The 24,781-nt window shown below is 42.2% G+C and overlaps 2 protein-coding genes across 6 annotated transcripts in view; one reads left to right on the plus strand and one right to left on the minus strand.

The window, feature by feature from the left end:
• COL4A4 (collagen type IV alpha 4 chain) overlaps window positions 1-22,359 on the minus strand; it is a 152,661-nt gene extending 130,302 nt beyond the window's left edge. For 2 of the 4 annotated variants that reach the window (XM_042244323.2, XM_060411348.1), the window contains exons 1-3: window positions 22,299-22,359; window positions 6,929-7,094; window positions 5,145-5,187 (exon numbers count right to left, since the gene is read on the minus strand). In XM_042244323.2, the coding sequence (XP_042100257.1) occupies window positions 5,145-5,187; window positions 6,929-6,984 (99 nt within the window). In that variant the 5' untranslated portion in view covers window positions 6,985-7,094; window positions 22,299-22,359. Of the gene's footprint in view, window positions 1-5,144; window positions 5,188-6,928; window positions 7,095-21,889; window positions 22,137-22,229 lie in introns of those variants that run through there. The other 2 variants (XM_027965246.3, XM_042244325.2) reach the window with 2 other exon arrangements.
• Window positions 22,360-22,504: 145 nt separating this feature from the next.
• The window catches only part of COL4A3 (collagen type IV alpha 3 chain), a 159,176-nt gene continuing 156,899 nt past the window's right edge, over window positions 22,505-24,781 (plus strand). For both annotated transcript variants that reach the window (XM_027965247.2, XM_042244327.2), the window contains exon 1: window positions 22,505-22,694. In XM_027965247.2, the coding sequence (XP_027821048.2) occupies window positions 22,608-22,694 (87 nt within the window). In that variant the 5' untranslated portion in view covers window positions 22,505-22,607. The remainder of the gene's footprint in view (window positions 22,695-24,781) is intronic.

The following is a 24,781-nucleotide window of genomic DNA, read 5'->3' on the forward strand; positions in this document are numbered from 1 at the left end:
GTCAGGTAAGAGGAAAAACAATCCACAAACATATATTTCAGTGTGTTTCTGTTCATTATTCGTGGTGATGCTCTGAAATCCCTGTGAACTAAGCTGGGCAAGTTTTATCAAACCCACTTCCCATAGGAGAAAACTGAGTCTTGAATAGGTTATGAGATGAATCACCAGCAGAGGAACCCAGGGCATCCTATTCTTTAATGCATGTGCTTTCTGCTCCTGCCTAAAAGAGAAAGGAGAATGAATGGCAACTTTCTATTTTGATTCACTTTGAAAAGACCTATGATAACTTGAATCACAGAAGCTGGACTGGATAGGTCCAAGCTACAGGATGGATAGACAGAGATGTATTTATTAGCGTGATTTAAACCAGTCTGACTGTCTCAAGATCAACATGAATACAGGCTGCCTCCAATAGGATTTCCTAGAATGTCTGAAGTTGGGTTTAATCACTTAGATTCTCTAGAGAGGAGCAGAACAGAATGTTCAAGGCTTATCCTTCTCCTGAGTAAAATGTTCAAATTTAATTTTATACTTCTTGATTTAATCTTGTAATGGCCTAGCTGCTTCCTTCTGCCCTCTGAAAAAAAGTTTTGAAAAAATAGCTCTGTTATAAAACAAAGAAATGTCTAATACCTAGGCAATTTTACTAGTCTTGATGGTAGGATATAAAAGAAATCTTACAGCCCATTTAATCCAACACTTCCTTTTTACAAATGAGAAAAAAAGCCCAAGAGAGTGACTTGTTTAAAAGTATAATAAAGAAAGAACAACAAACAAAACCCAAAGGTAGCTGAAGAAAAGAAACGTAAAGATCAAAACTGAAATAAATAAAACATAGACAAGAAAATAATAGAAAAGATCAATGAAACTAAAAACTGGTTCTTTGAAAACATAAACAAAATTAAGAAACCTTTAGCCAGACTCATCAAGAAAAAAAGGAGAGGGCTCAAATCAATAAAATTAAAAATGAAAAAGAAGTCATAACTGACACAACAAATACAAAGGATCATAAAAGTCTACTACAGGCCAATAAAATCGGCAACTTGGAAGAAAAGGATAAATCCTTAGAAAGGTACAATCTCCTGAGACTGAACCAGGAAGAAAGAGAAAATATGAAAGACCAATTACATGTACTGAAATTGAATCTGTGACTAAAATAATTTCAACAAACAAAAAGTCCACAACCAGATGGCTTCACAGGGAAATTCTACCAAACATTCAGAGAAGAGATGACACCTATCCTTCTGAAACTATCCCAAAATATAACAGAGGAAGAAATACTTCTGAACTCATTCTATGAGGCCATCATCACCTTGATATCTAAACCAGATGAAGATATTACAAAAAATAAATTATAGGCCAATATCGCTAATGAACATAAATGCAAAATTCTCAACAAAATAACAGCAAACCAACTCCAACAATATAGTAAAAGGCTTACATATCATGATCAAGTGGGATTTATCCAACAAATGCAAAGATTTTTCAAGACCTGCCTGCAAATCAACCAATGTGATACAACCCATTTACAAATTGAAGAATAAAATCCATATGATTATCTCAATAGATGTAGAAAAAGCTTTTGATAAAACTCAGCATCCACTTATGAGCTTAAAAAGTGGGCTTAAAGGGAACATACTTCAAAATAATAAAGGTCATATATGACCCAAAGCTAACATCATACTCAATGGTGAAAACCTGAAAATATTTCCTCTAAGATCAGGAACAAGACAAGCATGCCCATGCTTGCCACTTACACATAATATAGTTTTGAAAGTCCTGTCAGAGCAATCAGAAAAGAAAAAGAAATAAAGAAGAATCCAAATTGGAAAAGAGGACATAAAACTATCACTGTTTGCATATGACATGATACTATACACAGAAAATCCTAAAGATGTCACCAAAAAAACTATGAATTTAGCAAAGTTATAGGATAAAAATCAACACAGAGAAAAATCTCTTGCTTGTCTATACATTAACAACAAAATATCAGAAAGAGAAATTAAGGAAACAATCCCACTTACCATCATATCAAAAAGAATAAAATGCCCAGGAATAAACCTACCTGAAAAGGCAAAAAAACCTGTACTCTGAAAACTATAAGACACTGATGAAAGAAATCAAAAACAACACAAATAGATGGAAAGATATATCGTGTTCTCGGATTGCAAGTATCAATACTGTTAAAACAACCATACTAATCAAGGCAATCTACAGATTCAATGCAATCCCTATCAAATTATCAATGGTATTTTTTCACAGAACTAGAACAATTTTTTTTTAAATTTTATATGGAAAAAGCAAGAGAGTTCCAGAAAAACATCTATTTCTGCTTTATTGACTATGCCAAAGCCTTTGACTGTGTGGGTCACAACAAACTGTGGAAAATTCTGAAAGAGAGGGGAATACCAGACCACCTAACCTGCCTCTTGAGAAATCTGTATGCAGGTCAGGAAGCAACAGTTAGAACTGGACATGGAACAACAGACTGGTTCCAAATGGGAAAAGGAGTACGTCAAGGCTGTATATTGTCACCCTGCTTATTTAACTTCTATGCAGAGTACATCATGAGAAAGGCTGGACTGGAAGAAACACAAGCTGGAATCAAGATTGCTGGGAGAAATATCAATAACCTCAGATATGCAGATGACACCACCCTTATGGCAGAAAGTGAAGAGGAGCTCAAAAGCCTCTTGATGAAAGTGAAAGAGGAGAGTGAAAAAGTTGGCTTAAAGCTCAACATTCAGAAAACGAAGATCATGGCATCTGGTCCTATCACTTCATGGGAAATAGATGGGGAAACAGTAGAAACAGTGTCAGACTTTATTTTTTTGGGCTGCAAAATCACTGCAGGTGGTGACTGCTGCCATGAAATTAAAAGATGCTTAGTCCTTGGAAGAAAAGTTATGACCAACCTAGACAACATATTAAAAAGCAGAGACATTACTTTGCTGAAAAAGGTCCATCTAGTCAAGGCTATGGTTTTTCCTGTGGTCATGTATGGATGTGAGAGTTGGACTGTGAAGAAGGCTGAACGCCGAAGAATTGATGCTTTTGAACTGTGGTGTTGGAGAAGACTCTTGAGAGTCCCTTGGACTGCAAGGAGATCCAACCAGTCCATTCTGAAGGAGATCAGCCCTCGGATTTCTTTGGAAGGAATGATGCTAAAGCTGAAACTCCAGTACTTTGGCCACTTCATGTGAAGAGTTGACTCATTGGAAAAGACTCTGATGCTGGGAGGGATTGGGGGCAGGAGGAGAAGGGGACAACCAAGGATGAGACGGCTGGATGGCATCACTGACTCGATGGATGTGAGTCTGAGTGAACTCCAGGAGATGGTGATGGACACGGAGGCCTGGCGTGCTGGGATTCATGGGGTCTCAAAGAGTCGGACATGACTGAGCGACTGAACTGAACTGAACTGATGGAAACACATGAAGCCCCGAATAGCCAAAACAGTCTAAAGAAGAACAGAGCTGGAGGAATCATGCTCCCTGAATTCAGGTTATACTACAAAGCAACAATAATCAAAACAGTTGGCACTGGCACAAAAACAGACACATACGTCAATGGAACAGGATAGAAAGTTCAGAAATACAATCATGAACTTATGGTCAATTAATCTACAACAAGAATACACAATATAGAAAAGAGAATCTCTTCAATAAGTGTTACTGGGAAAACTGGACAGCTACATGTAAAAGAATGAATTTAGAACATTCCCTAACACCATGTACAAAAATAAACTCAAAACAGGTTATTGACCTAAAAGACAGGATAGTATAAAACTCCTAGATGAAAATATAGACAGAACTCTCTTTGACATGAGTTGTAGCAAAATTTTCTTGGATCTGTATCCTAGAGTAATGGAAATAAAAACCAAAATAAACAAATGGGACCTATTTAAACTTAAATATTTTACATATCAAAGGAAACCATAAATAAATTGAAACTAACAACCTACTGGCTGGTAGAAAATATTTACAAATGATGCTACCAATAAGGGATTAATTTCCAAAATAGACAAAGAGCTCATACAGCTTAATACAAAACAAACAAACAAACAAACAAAAACAAACTCTAACAACCAAATAAAAAATGGGTAGAAGACCTAAATAGACATTTCTCCAAAGAAGATATACAAGTGGCCAACAGGCATATGAAAAGATGCTCAATATCACTAAGAGAAATGCAAATCAAAACTACAATGAGGTATCACCTCACACCAGTCAGAATGGCTATCATCAAAAACTCTACAAATAATAGATGCTGGAGAGTGTGTGGAGAAATAGGAATCTTCCTATATTGCTGTTGGGAATGCAAATTGGTGTAGGCAGTATGAAGAACAATATAGAAGTCCCTAAAAAACTGAAAATAGAGTTACTATGTGATCCTGCAACCCCAATCCTGGGCATATATCCAAAGAAAACTCTAATTGGAAAAGACAAATGCAACAGAATATTCACAGCAGCTCTGTTTATGATAGCTAAGACATGGAATCAACCTAAACGTCCATCAACAGATGAATGGATACAGATGTGCTATTATATGCATATATGTGCATATATATATATATAATGAAATGTGTGTGTATATATACATATACATAATGGAATACTACTCAGCCATAAAAAGAATGAAATAATGCCATTTGCATCAACATGGATAGAATGAAGTAAGTGAAGCTAAGTTAAGTAAGTCGGACAGAGAGAGAAAGATGCCATATGATCTCACTTACATGTGGAATCTAAAAAAGTGATACTAATGAACTTATTAACAAAACAGAAATAGACTCAGAGACATAGAAAGCAAACTTATGGTTACCAAAGGTGTGGGGGAGATAAATTAGAAGTTTGGGATTAATATAAACACACCATTATATATAAAATAAACAACAAGACTTTACTGTATACCACAGGGAACTATATTCAATATCTTGTGATAACCTATAATAGAGAAGAATCAAGAGGCAGATAGATAGAGATATATAGCTGAGTCATTTTTCCTTTAGTTCTGAAACTAACACAACATTGTAAATTAACTATACTTCAATTTTTAAAAATGGTTTAAGACAGTATAATAAAAGTAATGCATTCAGTAAAGTAAATTTTCAACATGGAATCAGAGCTCATTAATGGACTTACCCCATATGCATATTGTACAGAAAAGAGAATAAGTATGAGTGACCTACCAAAAAACAAAAATGCAAATTAATTTAAACTGTTGGTTTTCATGCAAAACAAACTAAAAAGCAAAAGGACACAGGAATTAACTCCAGAAAGCTTTTTTTTAAGTTTCTAATAGGCTGCTATCACTAATTGATGGTCATCAGTGACCAGATGAATGCTACCCTCTCTCCAGATAGCATCACCATATTTCCTCTTTTTAATCAATCAAGAAGTATTCACACCCTTTAATGTGGCCCTCACTGTGCTGGGTACCATAGGGACGCTGGGAAGGTGAGACCTGGATGGATGGTAAGTGAAAGGAGATGACTCTCAGAATAAAAACTAGAGAGCAGGAAGCAAGCAGCTTTGCCCAGGAACTACTGCAAAGATTAAGGTATTCTGGATGCTGTTAAGTGATAACAACCAGAAGGAGAGAGAATGGAAGAAACCTAACTGGGCTGAGGAGATGATTTGGGAAACAGTATGGAAAAAGCCTCCTTCCCATCACCCTCTCTTCCTTCATTGCCCATCAATACATGCTCATCAGCTTCAAAATTTTCCATATTTCTCACTATTTAACATTTCCCTGTCATAACTCCCAATATTCTTGTAGTCACTTTGAACAATCTCATACTGTTAATAGTTAGCTACTGCTGCTATAGCACATGACCACAAACTTGGTGACATAAAACAACAAAAATTTATTTTCTTATCATTCTAGAGGCCAGAAGTCTGAAATAGGTCTCACCGGCAAACAAAAAAAATCAAGATGTTGGCAGGGCTGTGTCTCTTCTGAAGGCTCCAGGGGACACTCGGATTCCTTGGTTTTTCTGGATTCTAAAGGCTGCCTGCATTCCTTGGCTTGTGGTCCCTTCCACCTTCAAAGCCAGCAGTGGCCAGTCAAGTCTCTCTCCTGCTACACCCCTCTGACCTCTGCTTGCATCATCACATCTCCCTCTTGACTCTCAATCTTCTGCCTCCCTCCTTCACTTCCAGTGTGTTAGTCCCTCAATTGTGCCCAACTCTTTGCGACCTCATGGGCTATAGCCTGCCAGGCTCTTCTGTCCATGGGATTCTCTAGACAAGAGTATTGGAGTAGGTTGCCATTTCCTTCTCCAGGGGATCTTCCCGACCAGGGATAGACCCCGGGTCTCCTGCATTGCAGGAGGATTCTTTACTGCCTGAGCCACCAGGGAAGCCAAAAGGGGACACTGCGGCTGAGTGGGCTGGGGGACCCTTGTGATTATACTGGGTCCCTCAGATAATCCAGGATAACTTCCCATTGCACAGTCAGCTGATTAGCAACCTTAATTTCATCTATAACCATAATTCTCCCTTGTCACATAACAACACATTCAGAGGTTCAGGCGATTAGGGCGTGGACAGCTTTGGGGGGGTCATCATTCTGCCTACCACACTCATGCAGTGCATTGTCCTAAGCGCTATAACTGCTAGTTATAGGGACCCTGCAGCTCTGGACACAAGAAGGTTTTTGCTATTCAAACCCAGTGAATAGGAGAGCAAGAACCTGTGGCCTTGTACATTCTCCCACTGGGTGATTGTGTGGCTGCAATTCTAGAAGAGTAGAGAGAATTGCTGCTTAATAATAAATGTGCTGTTTAATAGAACAGCAGCAGGTAAAATTTATGGATTTCTGGAATACTTTGATTTTTTGACATTCAGATAATTTATACCTAGAAAACCAACACTGGGGAGAAATTATCAAATAAAAGCCAGTGATCATACTTGAGGACACTCACCAGGAATCGGTGGCCAAGAGCTTGTTGCACCTGAAAGAACGCCTTACCAATGCCATGTGCAAAATTACTTCATATTCGAGTCTTGGTACTCAACAAAAACGTTGTCACTCTTCTCTTCCAGAAGACTCTCATCTATAAGCGAGGTTCTATGTCCTGGGTTTAAAGTCTGTATATGGCAAATATAAATATCTTTTTAAACACAGTATGCATTATCACATCGAAAATAATTGCTTTCATTATTCAGAGTTAGTGATGGAAATATTTTCTAAAGAAGAACTTAAACACTGTTTTGACATAACACTCTTTCCTTAGTGATGAGTAAACTGAATATGTTTCAATTTTTAATTCTTAGAAATACAGATACCAAATCCTTTCATTCATTAATACATTTTTCAAAAATGAAAAGATACATATACGTAAAACTTTTACAAAAATTATCGTTTCATTTTGTTAGGTGAAATTTTCTTCTATTTAATCTTTTCTCTTAAAAATTCAAGCTAAAATTCACTCAAGTGCTTTTTTTTTTAAATTTTTGAAACTAAAAAGGAATCCCCTAGGATAGAAATGTACATTTTGCCTACAAACAGCAAAGATACATAAACATGTTTTATGTAAAATGGTACCACATTTTGGCAGGTCATCAAAAAGTTAAACACAGAGTTACTATACGACATAGCAATTTCATTCCTAGGTATACACTCAAGAGAACTGACAAAATATGTTCATACATAAACCTGTACATGAATATTTACAGCAGAATTATTTGTAATGGCCAAAAATGGGAACGACTCATTTCAATCGATGACTAAGCAAAACGTGCTACATCCATACAGTGAAGTACTTGTTGCTGTTGTTTAGTCACTAAGCTGTGTCCAGCTCTTTTGAGACCCCATGCACTGTAGCCTGCCAGGCTCCCCTGTCCATGGGATTTCCCAGGCAAGGGCACTGGAGTGGGTAGCTGTTTCCTTCCCAGCGGATCTTCCCAACCCAGGGACTGAACCCATGTCTCTTGCATGCAAGCGGATTCTCTACCACTGAGCCACCAGGGAAGTCCCAGAATGGAATATTTGACCATAAAAAAGAATGAAGTACCAATCAGTGCTACAACATAGAGGAACCTTGAAAACGCGATGCCAAGTGAAAGAAATCATGGACTGTATAATTCCATATGTATGAAATGTCGAAATAGGAATATCCATAGAGACAGAAACTATTAATAGATTAGTAATTATCAAAGGTTGGAGGAGGGGCGAAGGGGAGGTATGGAGTTTTCTGGAGGGTAATGTGTTATGGATTAGACAGGGTAATGGTTGCACAATCAGTACACTAAAAACCACTGAATTATAAACTTTAAAAGAGTGAAAATGGTGTGTTTTATTTTTGAAACATATCTCAATTTTAGAAAACAAAAAATATCTTGACTCCAAGTACCATATACTTTGGAAAAAAGCTCTCTTTGGCTCAAAGAATTTGAAATGTCTCATCTTTAAAACTTTGGCTTCTCTAAAGACCCGTACCTGTAAGAATTAAGTACAAAGAAGGAAATGGGAGTGTAGAATGTTACAACTTAATTTTAAATTTCTGGATAAAATCTAGATAAACTCAATCAACGTGATATTTATGAGAGACTAGTTTTCCAAGTAAGCATCAGAATGACGTTCCATGATAATTTCAAAACCAAGTAGAAACAGAATCACTTTGAGTAACTAGATCTTTTCCCATTCCTAAATCCATCATTGACATAGTTTTCTATTTGCCTTCTAGAAGCATGTCTCAATAAAACAAATTACTGTTTTAAGAGGAATACATAAATTGGCTTGAAACATTCAAACTGTAAGTGATATTTCAGACAAATAGGAAACACAGTCAAAAATTAAAGAACATCAGCGGTATTTGCTTTTTAATCCCAAAATAGATACATTATGCAGTTAGTCTGCACACATAATGTGATAAAGTGTATCCCTCCCCCATTTCTATCCTATGCAATATAATTTTATACTTGAAAATCATATTAGTCACTCCACTATACTTCTCTGCAACAAAAATATGTATATAAACTCAATATTTTCATTTATGATCATAAATTTCTGAGTCTTAAAAATTTTTTTCTCCTGGGTTGACATTATTATGGTTATTAGTAGCATATAATTCATCCAAAAGAATAAGTATGTCTTGATAAACAATTGTTGTTTATTCGCTAAGCAAACGAGCTGCCAAAGGTAAAACAGTTTTGTCCACAGTTTTACCTGGAGCAAGTCTCAGATGACTATGTGCTCATCTCACGCATCTGTCTAGCCTGAAAACAAAGCCAGAGAGGAGTCACAGAGACTTTAGAACCACTCTGCTGGCTAGACTGCCGCTCCAAAGTCACAGCTAAGCAGAGGCCCAGCTGGCTGTCAGCTGGGCACCGTGAACGGCGGTGTGTACTGGACTCTACAGTTCCCCAAAGGTTGTCACACAGTCTACAACAATCCACAGCAATCTACAAACACTTCCTTTGCTGCAACCACCTGTGTTAAGAGCACAAAACTTTTTGTCTCAACCATGCTTTTGATGACACTGAATAAAATTTCTCATAAATAAAAGGCTGTCATCACATGGGAGAGGCCAAGGCAGTGTGTTTCTATTGAAGTTTGTTTTTAAAAAAGAAGGTATAAACAATTCGAGTGCTATGCCACTAAAACATATGCAAACAACAGCTTTGGGAGACTGTCTACCTAGGAAACTTTTGCAAAAGTTCTGTACCTTTCAAAGGGTATGCTTTATTCTGCCAACTGTTATTCTCAAGCAGGGAGTGTGGAACGCTAAGGAGGGCTATATCGGAGACCCTGCCCCAGGCCCCATCTTTGGCTCTTAATTGCGGGGATAACTAGGTTTCCATCACCTGATTCCATCTTCCAGGCACATGGAAAGGTTAAGGATAACCACCTGACCCAACCTGGAGCATGGCTTCCTGACACAGAACTCTGGGCTGGAGGATGGTACAAAAACATCGTCTGAACCAGTCCTCTTGGAGAGTTGAAATGAGGACACTGAGAAAAGAAAGGGAGATGAGGGAAGAAGGATATGTCCAGTACATCCTCAAGTACAGCTGGGTGTTAGAAAACTGCGACAAGTCAAGGTCAAGTGCAAGTCTGAGTTTAGAAGAGACAGATAAGCTGCATAATCAGACAAAGTTGTTTCCAAGAAAATGCAAAAACAAAGAGAGACAGATAGTCTCAAGAAAGGAGGAAAAACCAGCTCATTCCTGAGAGCCCTCCCCCACCCCGACAGTTCTTGATGCAGTCTTGTGGTCAACTCCCTTTTCTTGAGCAAACTGACCTGGGCAGCCGAGTCTGATAAAAAGCACTGCCCTCACTGCAGCTGGTCCCAAGGCTGCATGAGACACACCTCGGGAGGCCATCTGGGGCCACCCACCCCCCATAGGGAAGCTGAACATATGTGCCCTGGGCCTTTGACATCCATTTCGTCCATTAACCCAGTCCGTAATAGGCTCTTGTCCAGCAGTATATTTCTATCAGTAATTGCTAGCATGTACATTCAGCAGATATCATGGTGTTCTCTTCCTCTAACTCTCTGGGATTTCCACCCCACCCCCCACGCACTTCTTTATGAAAATGCCTGGACTCCAATCTCCCTGGGACTCTTTAAGAGTCTCTGTCCAGTGTTTTCCAAAGGTCTGGGAACAGGATCTGAGCGCCTCCAAGCCATTCTTGGTACCCTGGGGAATTTGTTTTCTCTGCAACCTGATCTTGAATACAAATACAGCCGGATGGAGTTCTCATCCACTGGGGGCTAGGCAAGGTTGGTGCGGGGTGTTGGGGGGGGGGGGGGGGGGGGGTGGTCGGGGCGGGGGAAGGGAGGGCCAAGATCGGAGGACCAGATAAACCAGAGACTGAGGACTGGAATCTTCTAGCCACAAAAGGTAGCAGAGATACAATGTTTTTGTTTTGTTTTGTTTTTTCCCAGGGAACATTAAGTCTTCGAGCTCTTTCGAACAATATTTGCCCTTTCAGGGAAATCATTTTCTATTAACTCAATGACTACATGTTCTTTCCTTTGACTTTCTGACACTGAGCTATCTGAAGACTCTCTCTCCAAGGCTAAATTTTTTTGGATGGTCTGAACACGTATTTCTACATACTTTTATCTTTCCAAAGTAGAATTCCTAAAGGCTAAGCTTTTGTAGGGAAATAATCAAGGGGCCTGGGGTGGTGGGGGAGGGGGGCGAGGGGAGGTGGTTAGAAAAATGCTCCCAGAAAAAGAATGGCATGCCTGGGGCTGAATATCTCCTCTGAGGCTTATACCTTTCCTGTTAAGGGATCACCTGATCTTTCCCCAACATCCAGGTTGATTACTTTCTAAAATCCCATATCTTTGGGTTGCCTCTAGCTGCAGACTTTCAAAGCCTCCAGGTTGATGAGAGCTTTTTAGTGAAAGCAGTCAATCCCATCAACCATCACAAAGGTTATTAAAGCAAGTCACGAACTCATGTGGGTCGACGGACTACCGGAATGTGGCTGGAGCATCATGTTCCCTGTGAAGGAACTGGGGAAAAAACTTGAGAAGGACTCAAGTAAATTCTTGAGAATATCTCTACATTCCAACAGGACCAGAAGGTTGTTGGATTGTGGTCAAGCCCGCCCCCACCTTGCCTTCCTTCTAGATTCAACTGAATTGTTTGAGAGTCTTTGTACAGTCCTCAGGTGACCCTGGAGTTGAGTTTGCTAGTCCAGGGCCAAATGGGCCATATCTCAGCTAATCTATCATTCTGCCAATACAGGCTTTTATTATCATTTTTCTCCATGACGTCTCCCCCCAGTATCAACAGAACATTTGACAACAATCATAAGAATGTCATAGGTGGGAAACACACAGAGGGGACACTGTTCCACAAACGTACAACTGATTTTCAAAACCGGATGTGTCCTTTACTTCCAAGCTAAGATTTCAGATTTCTGAGAGCTGCCTTTGGTGTAAGCAAATCCCACTGCCCACTGAGAAATGCCCATTGCAACCAAGTGTACTGAAAGACTGGCATTCACCTTTGAGGACTTCTTCCCTCCTCCCTAGAGACTGGCTACCTTCTGGTACCTGGTGATCTCATGTGAGGGATTGAAAGCAGGACTCTAAGAGGTAGAAAGACTTGTGTTCAGATCTTGATCACTTACCAGTATAACCCTGAGCAAATCTGTTTTCTCTGAGCTCTTCATTTCTCGGTATGCAAAATTAATGCTGGAGAGAACTACACGAGTCAAAATCCATGCCTAGCACAGTCCCTGGCATGTTGTTATTGGTTAGTCCCTAAGTCATGTCTGACTCTTTTGGGACCCCATGGACTGTAGACTGCTAGACTTCTCTGTCCATGGGATTTCCCAGGCAAGAATACTGGAGTGGGTTGCCATTTCCTTCTCCTGTGTCTCCTGCATTGGCAGGCAAATTCTTTACCACTGAGCCACGAGGGAAGTTCCCTGGCATGTGGTAGCACTCAATATATGTCTATTTCCATCCTTCCTAATTTGTCATGCAGGCAAAATGAGCTCCCAATAAATGAGAGAAGAGTTAGGAAACTGGGAACTGGGGCAAGCCTGGCAGACCTCAGGAGGGAGGCAATATTGATCTGAGAATGAAGGAAGATCTGGAGAAATGAGGAGAAATAAGCAGTGACAGTCTCTCTTAAAGGACCTTGTAAACATCGGGAGAAGTCAATGAGAGGGATGACTCCTCAGTGAGTGTAGAAGCGGGTATACAAGAGGGCAAGTCCGGTCAGAATCAGAGTTAATGTAAGCGGACTCTGAGAGGACACTTATGAAAAGGTCAGCATTTGTTTCTATCAATGAGAGAGCCTTCTGCTGCTACCACAACTGCTGCTGCTGCTGCTCCAACCCCACGCCCTTCCTCCTCCTCCGCTTCCCCATCATCGTCAACATCTTCCCCACCATAAGAAATTATAAGCAGCATTGTCAGTAGGTTCCTTATATGCCACATCCTGTGCTAAAGGTTTAACACCCATCTTCAATCTTCACAACAACCCTAAAAGGTAATTTACACAACAATGTCCTTTTACAAGCAACTACAGATAGTAATTGGCTTCCCTCATAGCTCAGTCGGTGAAGAGTCTGCCTGCAATGCAGGAGACCCAGGTTTGATTCCTGGGTCGGGAAGATCCCCTGGCAAAGGAAATGGCAACCTACTCCAGTATTCTTGCCTGGAGAATCCCATGGACAGAGGAGCCTGGTGGGCTACAGTCCATGCGGTCACAAGAGTCACACACAACTTACTGACTAAACCACCACCATCACAGTTAGTAAGAGACATTTCCAGGGTTCAAATGCTAAAGCTTTCCTTATTAACCACTACACGACACAGTTTCAAAGTTCATGAAAATTCATGGGCATATTTCAGGGAATGCATCTCTGGAAAGAACAACTTTAACCTTTACTATAATAGTAGCAGGGAGATTCATTTGTAAATGCAGTGATGCACTGTGATACATAGACATTTAGTTGACTGTGAATCCCAGAAAAAGAGAGTTCTTCTGTGAAGATCTTCATGTTTGGAACTTCACCTCTAGAAACTTGTACAGGACAGTTGGCTATCTTCAAGGCACTATTTCTAACTAGACTATAGGCAAGTTAAAGCATTTCAGGCAGCTGCTAAGCCACTTCAGTCGTGTCTGACTCTCTGCGACCCCACAGACAACAGCCCACCAGGCTCCCCCATCCCTGGGATTCTCCAGGCAAGAACACTGGAGTGGGTTGCCATTTCGTTCTCCAATGAATGAAAGTGAAAAGTGAAAGGGAAGTCGCTCAGTCGTGTCCGACCCTTAGCATGGACTGCCGCCTACCAGGCTCCTCCGTCCATGGGATTTTCCAGGCAAGAGTACTGGAGTGGGGTGTCATTGCCTTCTCCGTTCAGGCAGCTATGTAAGCAAAAAAAGAGAGTGAGAGAGAGATATTTCACAGAAGTTTCCAAATGAACTTTTAAGGTTAAACAGAAATACTGAGACAAGCATGCAGTTGATTTCAAAATAGGAGGAAAGCTTTGTCTTAGAGGGGAAGGAACACTGTAATCATATGAGTCTTGGCCCTTTCTGGGCTTCCCAGGTGCCTCAGTGGTAAAGAATCCACCTGCCAATGTAGGAGACAAAGGTTCAATCCCAGGGTTGGGAAGATCCCCTGGGAGGAGGAAATGGCAACCCACTCCAGCATTCTTGCCTGGAGAATTTCATGGACACAGAAGCCTGGTGAACTATGGTCCATGGGACTGCAAAGAGTTGGACATGCATGAGTGACCAGGCACACACATGGGCCCTTTTTAAGGAGAGCCTCAGCTAAGTTCAGTTCAGTCGCTCAGTCGTGTCCGACCCTGCAACCCCATGGACTACAGCATGCCAGGCTTCCCTGTCCATCAACAACTCCCGGAGCTTCCTCAAACTCACGCTCACTCCACTGAGTCAGTGATGCCATCCAACCATCTCACCCTCTGTCATCCCCTTCTCCTCCCGCCTTCAATCTTTACAAGCATCAGGGTCTTTTCTTCGCATCAGGCAGCCAAAGGATTGGAGCTTCAGCTTCAGCATCAGTCCTTCCAACGAATATTCAGGACTGATTTCCTTCAGGATTAACTGGTTGGATCTCCTTGCTATCTGAAGGACTCTCAAGAGTCTTCTCCAACGCCACAGTTCAAAAGCATCAATTATTCGGCGATCAGCTTTCTTTATGGTCCAACCCTCGTATCCACACATGACTACTGGAAAAACCATAGTTTTGACTAGATGGACCTTTGTTGGCAAAGTAATGCCTCTGCTTTTTAATATGCTGTCTAGGTGGGTCATAGCTCTTCTAAGGAGAGCTTAACCATCTCCTTTTCCTTGTGTCTGCATCCTGCCTTCTGTCCACCACTGTCTGCTTCCCTTCAGGCAGGAGCTGGTTCTAGAGACTGGGTCCCCTCAGCAGGTGCTTCCCTAGAGGACAAGACCTGGAACTATACTCCTCTAGAAATGCTTCTGCCACTCGGAAACCTTATAAAAGATTCCATCCCTAACCCCTGGACTTCAGAGCTGTGCCATTTTCTATTCTGCTACAGATCATAAAGCTACAGACCAAACACTCAGTGTTTCAGTGTGAGCTTTACACATCGGGAAATAACTGAGCAAAGCCAAGAGAGCGTGTTGTGTGTTGGATGTGATATCACATGGGCAGAGTAGTTGAGACAACCAATGTTTGGAAGTTTCACCAAACCATAAGAAATTCCATATTTAAAGTGATTGCTTCTCCCCTAAACTGGAATTCTCCAGGCCAGAATACTGGAGTGGGTCGCCTATCCTTTCTCCAGCAGATCTTTCTGACTCAAGAATTGAACCAGGGTCTCCTGCATCACAGGTGCATTCTTTAACAACTGAGATATGGGAAAAAATAAAATAGTACATAGAATCTTGACTACACATGAAAATTACAGTGTTTGTAAATGCAAGTCCACTAAATATGTAATAATATTTAAAAGTGATTTTTCTACTAATTAGCCTGACATTAACCAAACGAAATTTTAACCATTTCTATATACCTTTAATATGACATAAAACACCTATGATTATTATTCACTCAAGAAATAGCTATCATATCAGTATCTGTCAATTTTCCAGTTTCTATCAAATGCCATGCTAAGCACTGTGGATACAAGAGTGAAATCAATTTAGCTGAATTTAATATTGAACTCAATTTGAACACAACTGAACCCCCTCCAGTGTTCTTGCCTGGAGAATCTCAGGGACGGGGGAGCCTGGTGGGATGCCATCTATGGGGTCACACAGAGTCGGACACGACTGAAGCGACTTAGTAGCAGCAGCGGAGCTCAAATATTCAATATTACTTTTAAGTAGATTGGGAAAAGTTAAAGATGCATACTATAATCATTAAAGTAACCACTAACAACAATGCAGGGAGATATAACTAGAAGAAGAAAAAAATTTTAAAGGAACATTAAAAAATATTTGACTAACACAAAAGAATGCTAGGGAGAAGAAAGGGGACAAAAAACAGATCAGACAGACAGAAAGTAAACAGAGAGATGACAGACCTAAAAATAACTCGATCGACCATGTGAAAATGCACCAAAACCTGAAAGGCAAAACGTTGGATTTAAACGGAAAAAAGAACAAACCCGCGCATATGCTACCTAAGAAATACATACTTTAAATAAAAAGTCGCAAATAGGTTACAAGTAAAAAGGTGGAAAAAGATACACCACACAAACAGTAAGCACAAGGAAAGTAGACTGGCTATATTAAAAACGGACCTCAAGATGGACAGTGACACGTAAAAGAAAAGCCACAGAATGGGCAAAAATATTCAAGATAAATACATCTGCCAAGGATTTTGTATCCAGAATATATAAATAGCTATTGCAACTCGACAGTAAGAGCAACAACCAATTTTTTGAATGGGGAAAGATCTGAGTAGAGGCTTTGCAAAAGTTCTCTGAACAGTTAATAAATACCTGAAAAGATGTTCAACATCTTTAGTTACTAGAGAAAACAGAAGCACGCTACCTGCCACTGTGTAACCATTTGAATGGTTAACATTTTAAAAGCTGGCAATACCAAAAGTATTACCAATAACGTACAGGGGAACCAGAACTCTCATATACTGCTGAGGAGAATGAAGATACAGTTACTTTGGAAAACTCTTTTATAATTAAACATATACCTTGACTCTATGGCCCAGCCATTCCACTCCTAGGTATTTATTCAAGAGAAAAAGTAACACATGTTCACACAAAGCCTAGTACAAAAATAGCCATAGTAGCCATATTTCCCAAACTGGAAACAATTTAAAAATCTAACAGGTAAAGGGATCTTTTAAAAAGTGATGTCCATACAACGGAATTTTACTCAGCTACAGAGTAGAACAAACTGCTGATACACAGAACATGGATCCATCTCAGTATTGTTCTCTTGAGTCAAAGAACCCAGATACCAAACGGTACCTACTGTATGACTCTATTTACATAAAATTCTAGAAAATGCCAACCAACCTACAGAGTCAGAAAGCAGATCTGTGGTTGCCTGGGAATGGACGGGAAGAGATGGATGGACTAAAAGGGGACAGTAGGAAACTTTGGGGAGTGATTGAAGAGCTCTGTATCCAGATTCATGCTATTGATTTCACAAGGTATATGCATTTGTGAAACTCCTTGAATTGTGTGTTTTAAATAGGTACAGATTTTGGAATGGAAATTATACCTCAATAAGTTTATTTTTAAATACCACTGTTACTATACTAAAAATAAAATGAATCTTTGTACGTGCTCGCAAAGGTCTCATAGTCCAAAAAAGCAAAATGCATGACTTTGTTTCAGTATTATATAATAAAGGTCTGGACAAAGGTTGTCACAGAGACCATGATCTTTGACCTTTGACCTAGATCTCAAAATGTAAGGGTTGCATCAGACAGACATCGGGTTGGGGGGTGGGGGCAGGGCGGGTGATTCCTGAAAGTGGAAAGAATGGCAAGTACAAAGAAGATTGTATGGTGAACTTGAGACATATAAGTAATACACATTTTTCAAAATCTTGGTTTTGGTTGGTTGGTTTTGGACCATTCTGTTCTATCCAAAGAAGGGTAAAGTAATATGTAAAGAAAAAGAGAAACTTCTGGAAGCTTTAATATAAACAAGTTACACTATGCATGTGAGATGTGTAACTAACATTCCCCAAACCTTTTACTAGCGCTTTTTCAGGCATGTGGGAGATTATTGCCTCATCACTTTGAAAATGAAGTGTGACCACTTTGGTCAATGAGATGTGAAATAGATGTAGCAAGTGTCACAGTAGCTGGCAGCTTTTAGAGCAGTTTTTGATTCGCTGAATTCTCTTCCCCTTCAGAGATCAGAGAACAGGTTGAGTGGGAATTTCCAAGAGGTTCCTGAGTGGTTTGGATAAGCAGAACCACACCCCCCCCCAATCCCTTTTCTACCTCCTTATACCCTGTGATGAAAATGTGTGTGTGTGTGTGTGTGTGTGTGTGTCTGTGTGTGTGTCTGTGTGAGTCACTCAGTCATGTCCTACTCTTTGTGACCCCATGGACTATAGTCTGCCAAGTTCCTCTGTCCATGGAATTCTCCAGGCAGGAATACTGGAGAGGGCTGCCATTTCCTTCCCCAGAATATGTAGAATATGTACAAATGGAGAAGAGTCTTGTTACTGGAAGCCTCGAACTTTGGGGGTTATTTGCAGATGCCCCCAAGGTAACCGGTTCTTTGTGATACAAAGTGAGCTTTTATTCAGACAGTAACATAAAAGGGATTTCAGAGGACAAACATTGCAGAGAACTAGCTAGAAGGCTACCATAGTTCACAGATGATAAGTCCAGGCCCTGGGAAGGACCATGATCTTAGAAAAGCAGAGAAAGAATTTGGAGATGTAATGGCAAGAACTGATATGAATTGAAAATAACTCTCAAGAGCCTCTTGATGAGTGAAAGAGAAGAGTGAAAAAGTTGGCTTAAAACTTAACATTCAGAAAACTAAGATCATGGCATCCGGTCCCATCACTTCATGGCAAGTAGATGGGAACAGTGACAGACTTAATTTTCTTGGGCTCCAAAGTCACTGCAGATGATGACTACAGCCATGAAATTAAAAGATGCTTACTCCTTGGAAGAAAAGTTATGACCAACCTAGACAGCATATTAAAAAACAGAGACATTACTTTGCCAACAAAGGTCTGTTTAGTCAAAGCTATGGTTTTTCCAGTATGCATGGATGTGAGAGTTGAACTATAAAAGAAAGCTGAGCACTGAAGAATTGATGCTTTTGAATTGTGGTGTTGGAGAAGACTCTTGAGAGTCCCTTGGACTGCAAGGAGATCAAACCAGTCAATCTTAAAGGAAATCAGTCCTGAATATTCATTGGAAGGACTGATGCTGAAGCTGAAACTCCAATACTTTGGCCACCTGATGAGAAGAACTGACTCACTGGAAAAGACCTTGATGCTGGGAAAGATTGAGGGCAGGAGGAGAAGGGGACGATAGAGGATGAGAAGGTCGTATAGCATCACTGACTCTACAGACATGAGTTTGAGTAAGCTACAGAAGTTGGTGACGGACAGGGAAGCCTGGTGTGCTGCAGTCCACGGGGTCACAAAGAGTCAAACACAACTGAGTGACTGAACTGAACTGAACTGAGACTGTGAAAGAACCTGTGTCTAATTGTTTTCGAGTGTTAAAAACAGAAGGTTCTTGAAAGAAGAGAGATGACTAAGTGCTGAGGTGAAGTTTAAAAATAATTAATTTAAAATGTAATTAATATTAAATTTAATCTTTCAAAAAGACTGAAGAAGGAGCTACTGGCAGTCTGGCAAAATACATCACGTCAAAAGCCTAGGCACATTCCTATTTAAAGAAGGATATAGAAAGATCATAAACTTTGGAAGAAATCAGACCTGGGTGTGAATCCTGAGTGAATTTGTCAAGTCATTCAGTTTCATTCATTCAGCAAATAGTAAACAACTTCATTCATGCACTAAGTAACTTCATTCATTCAATGACATTAAAGAACACCAAAAAGGCCACTGTCCTACTGGAGCTGAACTCCAAAAATAGGGAAGCAAACACTACACATTTAAGCACTGTGCAGAAAACAGACCTGATATTGTGACCATGAAAGGGGGGCAAAAACAATAATACAGGCCTTGTCAAAGGTCATTACCATTTCACTTTGTTCAAAACTCTCATCTGGCACCAAGTCAAAAGCAGAGATTTCTGTGTCCTTTGTACTTACAAAAAGGACTGCCCTCACTTTCCTTTTGTTTTATACATTTCGAGAGCCAGCTGGGAAACTCTCGACTCTGAGACCATTTTTTAAAAAATCAAAAATTCTGGTTAATTAACACCATCTAGTGAGCATACCCTGAATGTTCACTGGAAAGGCTGACACTGACTGCTGAATTACATTCCCACAGTTGTTTAAGGTGGGCACACTGATGATGCCGATTTACAGAAGAAAAGACCCTAAGCCACACTAGTAAGTGTGGGAAAGATGCAAAATCTAAACTGTACTGCAGAGACCACACTTAAGGACTCCTGCCCCCTAACCCTGTTCACATCACAAGTTTCTTTCCTGCTCTTTTGTAGCACTAGAAGTGACTTGCAGTTGACTGTTGCTACCCCTTCTAAAGTCAATAAAGCCAAGTCTGGACTTCAATCAAAATGACATCTTTTCAGGAAAAGGCAATTGAAATCCAAATAAAGAAAGCTTCTGGACTTCAGCATAAGGAAGGAGCATTTAACTCCGTCATTGAGAGTTGTTGTTGTTTTTTCCAGGAAGTAACCTCAGTTCATGCAATACTGTCACAGGACTCTAAGAATTCTCGGACCCTTGTTTTATCAACAGAGCACCTTATATCTCATCTAACAAGGATGGCAGGAGAAAGTTTCATAAGAACTCTCCTTATCAACTCCAGAGAGCTTAAATAAAGATACTTCAACATCTAGGGACTTCCCAGGCGGTGCTAGAGGTAAAGAACTCACCTGCCAATGCAGGAGACCAAAGAGACTTGGATCCACTCGATCCCTGATTGGGAAGATCCCCTGGAGGAAAGCATCCCACTCCAGTATTCCTGCCTGGAGAATCCCATTCTCAGAGGAGACTGGCAGGCCATGGCGTTGCAAAGAGTCAGACACAGCTGAAGCAACTTAGCTCGCAGGCACCTGAGTATACAGACTCCCATTGATGGGGAGTCTGGTGTAGTTGGCTTGGGATGTTTTAGGATTTTTAGAGGCTCCATAAGAGATACTGATATACAGCCAGAGTTGACATTTGGTGGCATAAAAAGAACAGAGGGGAGTTTATAATTATTCCCTCCACAACCATAAAGGGTAGTGTGCACCTTCATTCATTCACTGTCAGGGTTTCACCTACCTACAGACGTACAGAGGTCTAATATACCATGACCCCAAGCTAATTGCAAACAAGTGGTTCTCCACCATCAGCCACCAAAGCACACATTTCACACATGGTATCTGATGACCAGCTACTGCAGACATCAGCAACCCTGATCCAGTGTAAGGGTTCTTAACCTGGAGATGGAATTCAGACGGTCTGTGAACCATGGATGGGAATCAGTACTACATCTGTCTTTTCACTAAACTTTCCTGGAAGACCAGCGGTTTCTTCAGTTATGAACATAGCTAACAAACCACGACAGTATCGACGGTTCTTGAGACTGTACCCACTGGCATCTTTATGACACGTTTCAGTTTTGCAGTCATCACTACTGTGAGATTACGGTTGTTGAACAGATCTGCTGTTAGGTCGAAATATTCGGTGCAATAATCACGATGCATGTATGTTTCCAGATCGTGACGTTACTACTTTGATAATTTGTTTCAGTAAAACGGATTCTGAGAATGGCAATACTGTAAGAAGGATCTGAATGTTTCGCCAGAGACCATGTGGTCAGTGGCACAAGAAAAGGGCACGAGCCCTGCTCTGCGGACGGTGCCCAGCACGTCCGCCTCCAAGGCCACCTCGGAGAAGGAGAAGCGCCCTCTCAGGCCGGAGGCACCTCGACAAAGCTGGCGCGCGGCCTCCCGTGCACTTCCGCAGATAAGATTTAACGTGAAAAGCCAGTTCAACGCGGCGGAGAATCGGCTGGATGAGCTTTCCCTTTCCCCTCAGCTGCCTCCTGCTCTTGGCATTTCGGAGTGCCCAGACCGCCAGGCTGGTAACTTGAGCCTCCAAATTAATCAAAACACAACAGCACCCAGTTCAAGCCCAGGCAGACAAGACTGGAGCCAGACAAGCTCTCCTCCCGTGACCCCCGGGCCCAATTCGCCAACCCCGCCCGGCGGTGCGCCCCACCCCGGGATGCCGCGCACGCTTCCTCCGCCGCCCGCGCCCCCAGCCGGTGGCCCGGGCCCTGGGCCCGGGATCGCCCAGACCCGGTCGTGGTCGCCTTACCTCGTGAGGACACCCGCCGCCCCGGGGAGCTGCCGCGGCGCTCGCCCGCGCGGCGCGCACCTCCCGCCGCGCCCAATTCCACGCTCCACTCGGCCACCCGTTCACCGCGCTCTCACCGCCGCTGCGTCCGGCGGCGGCCCGATGGAGGCGGGTTGAGAAGGGGAAAGTGGCTAGACGGCACCGCCGGGGAGCCGGGAGCCAGCGGGGCCGCCCGAGTGCCCACCCTGGCGCGCCTCCCGCTTAATCTGAGGCAGGGCCGCTGGCCACTCCCTCCACCCTGTTCGGCCACCTCCCCATCGCACACCCCCCAGTTCCCCACCTCAGACTCGCCACCTCTTACCCCGACTCGCACCCCTTTGCCCCGCCGCGACTCCTGAACCTCGGGCGCATCACCTCCTGCACCCCTTACCCTGGCCCCGCGGGCACCTGCCCCGCAGGCGCGCAGCCTTTTCTCGCCTCCCGCGCGCGCTGCCCGGGGCTGAGGGACGTCGCCTGGAGAGTTGGAGGGGAGGGGAGGGGGGACGAGGGCGGGACCTGAGCCACTTCTTCCCTCCCTGGAAGCCTCGGTGGGGAGGCTGAGCCCTACAAAACCCGCCCCGGGCGGGCTGGCCAGGCGAGCTTCACCGCCGGGCTCCCAAAGCGCGCCGCGCCGGGGACGAGGGGGCCCGAGAGCCTGCGGGTCCCTGGACCACGCCGGGGCTCTGAGCGGTCGCCCACCATGCGCCCGAGGACCGCGCCGAGGCCACCGGCGCTGCTGCTGCCGCTCCTGCTGGTGCTCCTGGTGGCGGCGCCCACGGAGGGCAAGGTGAGTACCCGGGGGAGGGGCGGGGGGCGCCGCGACCCCCACCCCGCTTCCCCTGGCAGCCTGCCCCGTCCGCGGGGAGCGCTGGCCTTGAGCCTCCGCTGGTAGGTGCGGTGACAGTGGGCTTCAGGCAGACCCCTGGTAGGAGCAAGCGAGGATGCCCCGGGACAGGTGGAATGCGCGGGGTTCGAGGAAGAGGCGAGGGAGGGAGTCTTGTTTCTGGTTCCCTAGCGATCAGGGGTGGGAGCTAGCCCTCCAGAGGGAGGGAGAGAGGGAGGCAGGTAGATAGATGGATGAATAGATGGACAGAAATGCAGGCAGGTAGAGAGAGAAAGAAGTGGGTGGATAGATCATCGCCAGGGATGAGCACTTGAGAGCACCGGATGTAGAGACACGCGAGGTCACCCTGGTGAATCAGAGCAGGCAGCATGGCCTGGCAGACAGGACAGAGGGCTGGAGTCCCAGCCCTGCCACTTCATAGATGTCATCTCACACCGAACTCTGACCCCTCCTCTTCCTCCTTATCAATACTTGCCCTCCGGGGTTCCATCAGTTTTGTTGAGAAAAGCAAATACATCACTGAACAGTTAGTACAGAACTCATGTTAGGATAAATCAAGCAATCTGTCTCCGTGATTTCTGTTGGTAATGTGAGAGATACTGGATTCATTTAAATCCCCCTGCATATTTCTTGTTATCTGAGAAGATACATTTTTTTGTTCTCAAAACTGTTAGGACTCCTGGAGTAGACTTACTCGATTTTAACTGGCGGAAGTGCAATGTAACTTTTCAGGTGCTTTCTGTGACTTCTATTTTTGTAAGTTTTAAGAACTTAATTTGGGATGACAATGCAGTATAAATTTCATTTCCCAGGATGATCAGATTTTTTTTTTTTTTACAAATTTCACGGTTAAGATTGTGATTGGAAATTAATCATCACATAAGTATGTGTTACATGAAAAGATTCTTCCAACCTACAATCAAAAAGTTATCAAGCATTTTCCTTTCAAATTAAACTTTATGACATTGCAGGTGAAGCTAAAACCCTCTTTATCACCTCCATACCTTCCCCCACCCCTATCTGAAGAAAGGTATCCACTCTCACCACTTTGGGTTTCTTTTCAGATATTTTTCTGTGCATGCGCATATGCGTGTATAGACCCACAGACAATATGTCTTGTATGTATTTTTAACATAACTGATACCATATACCTATGCTGTATATATACTTTTGCTTTCTACAGGTCTATCTATGCCAGTATTTAAGACAGATCTACCTCTTTTTCTTTTTGAACTGTTGCAGTTTTCCACAGTGTGAATATGCCAAGTTTAACAGCCGTTTCCCTATCAATGAACATTTAGGCTTTTTAGTGTTTTATACTCTAAAGGATGTTGTAATCCATGTAATCTCTTCATGAAGTTGGTTTTAATAAAAATGTGCTTTACCTAGACTAAGGATGACCAACCCAGGTAACTCAGTACTTCTGAACATGATGGATAGAATTCAATCTAAGTCAGTATAGAATGTCTGCCAGCATTAATCCAGAAACAAATACAAGTGGAAAAAAAAATAGCTGAAGTATCTGTATGTGTGTGTGAGAAGGGCTGGGTTTGCACATTCTTCTAGAGTCCAAAGAAGAGGGGAGATTAGGGACAGGTGGAGAAAGAGGGGAGATATTACCAACGAGTAAAAAACAGTCTGAAAAAAAGGATGCTCTGTGATCATACCACCTTTACTTATACCAATTTTCAATTATACTGTCATATTCCTTTACTGTTTTTTGCATAAGAAATTTTCTGTCTTACCTTTGGCCAAATCTTGGAGGCTACCTGCTGTTGCAATGAATCCATTCGTATTATTTTTATCATTTGAGCCTCTGTTAAAACTTTGCTGAGTTACACAGTGTCATTAGAAAGCATGAAATGTGCCCTCATCACATAGAAAAAAAGAAATCACAGAAAATTAACTGATAACTGGTTTGCACAGTGCCAGCATGGCTCCCTCCCAACAGTAACTCTGATGTTGGGCAAGACTCTTGACTTCTCCCAGCCTCATTCTTTTCATCTATAACTTGAGGCAATTGAAACCCT

The sequence above is a fragment of the Ovis aries genome, chromosome 2 (genome assembly GCF_016772045.2).
Source record: "Ovis aries strain OAR_USU_Benz2616 breed Rambouillet chromosome 2, ARS-UI_Ramb_v3.0, whole genome shotgun sequence".
Classification (NCBI taxonomy): Eukaryota; Metazoa; Chordata; class Mammalia; order Artiodactyla; family Bovidae; genus Ovis; species Ovis aries.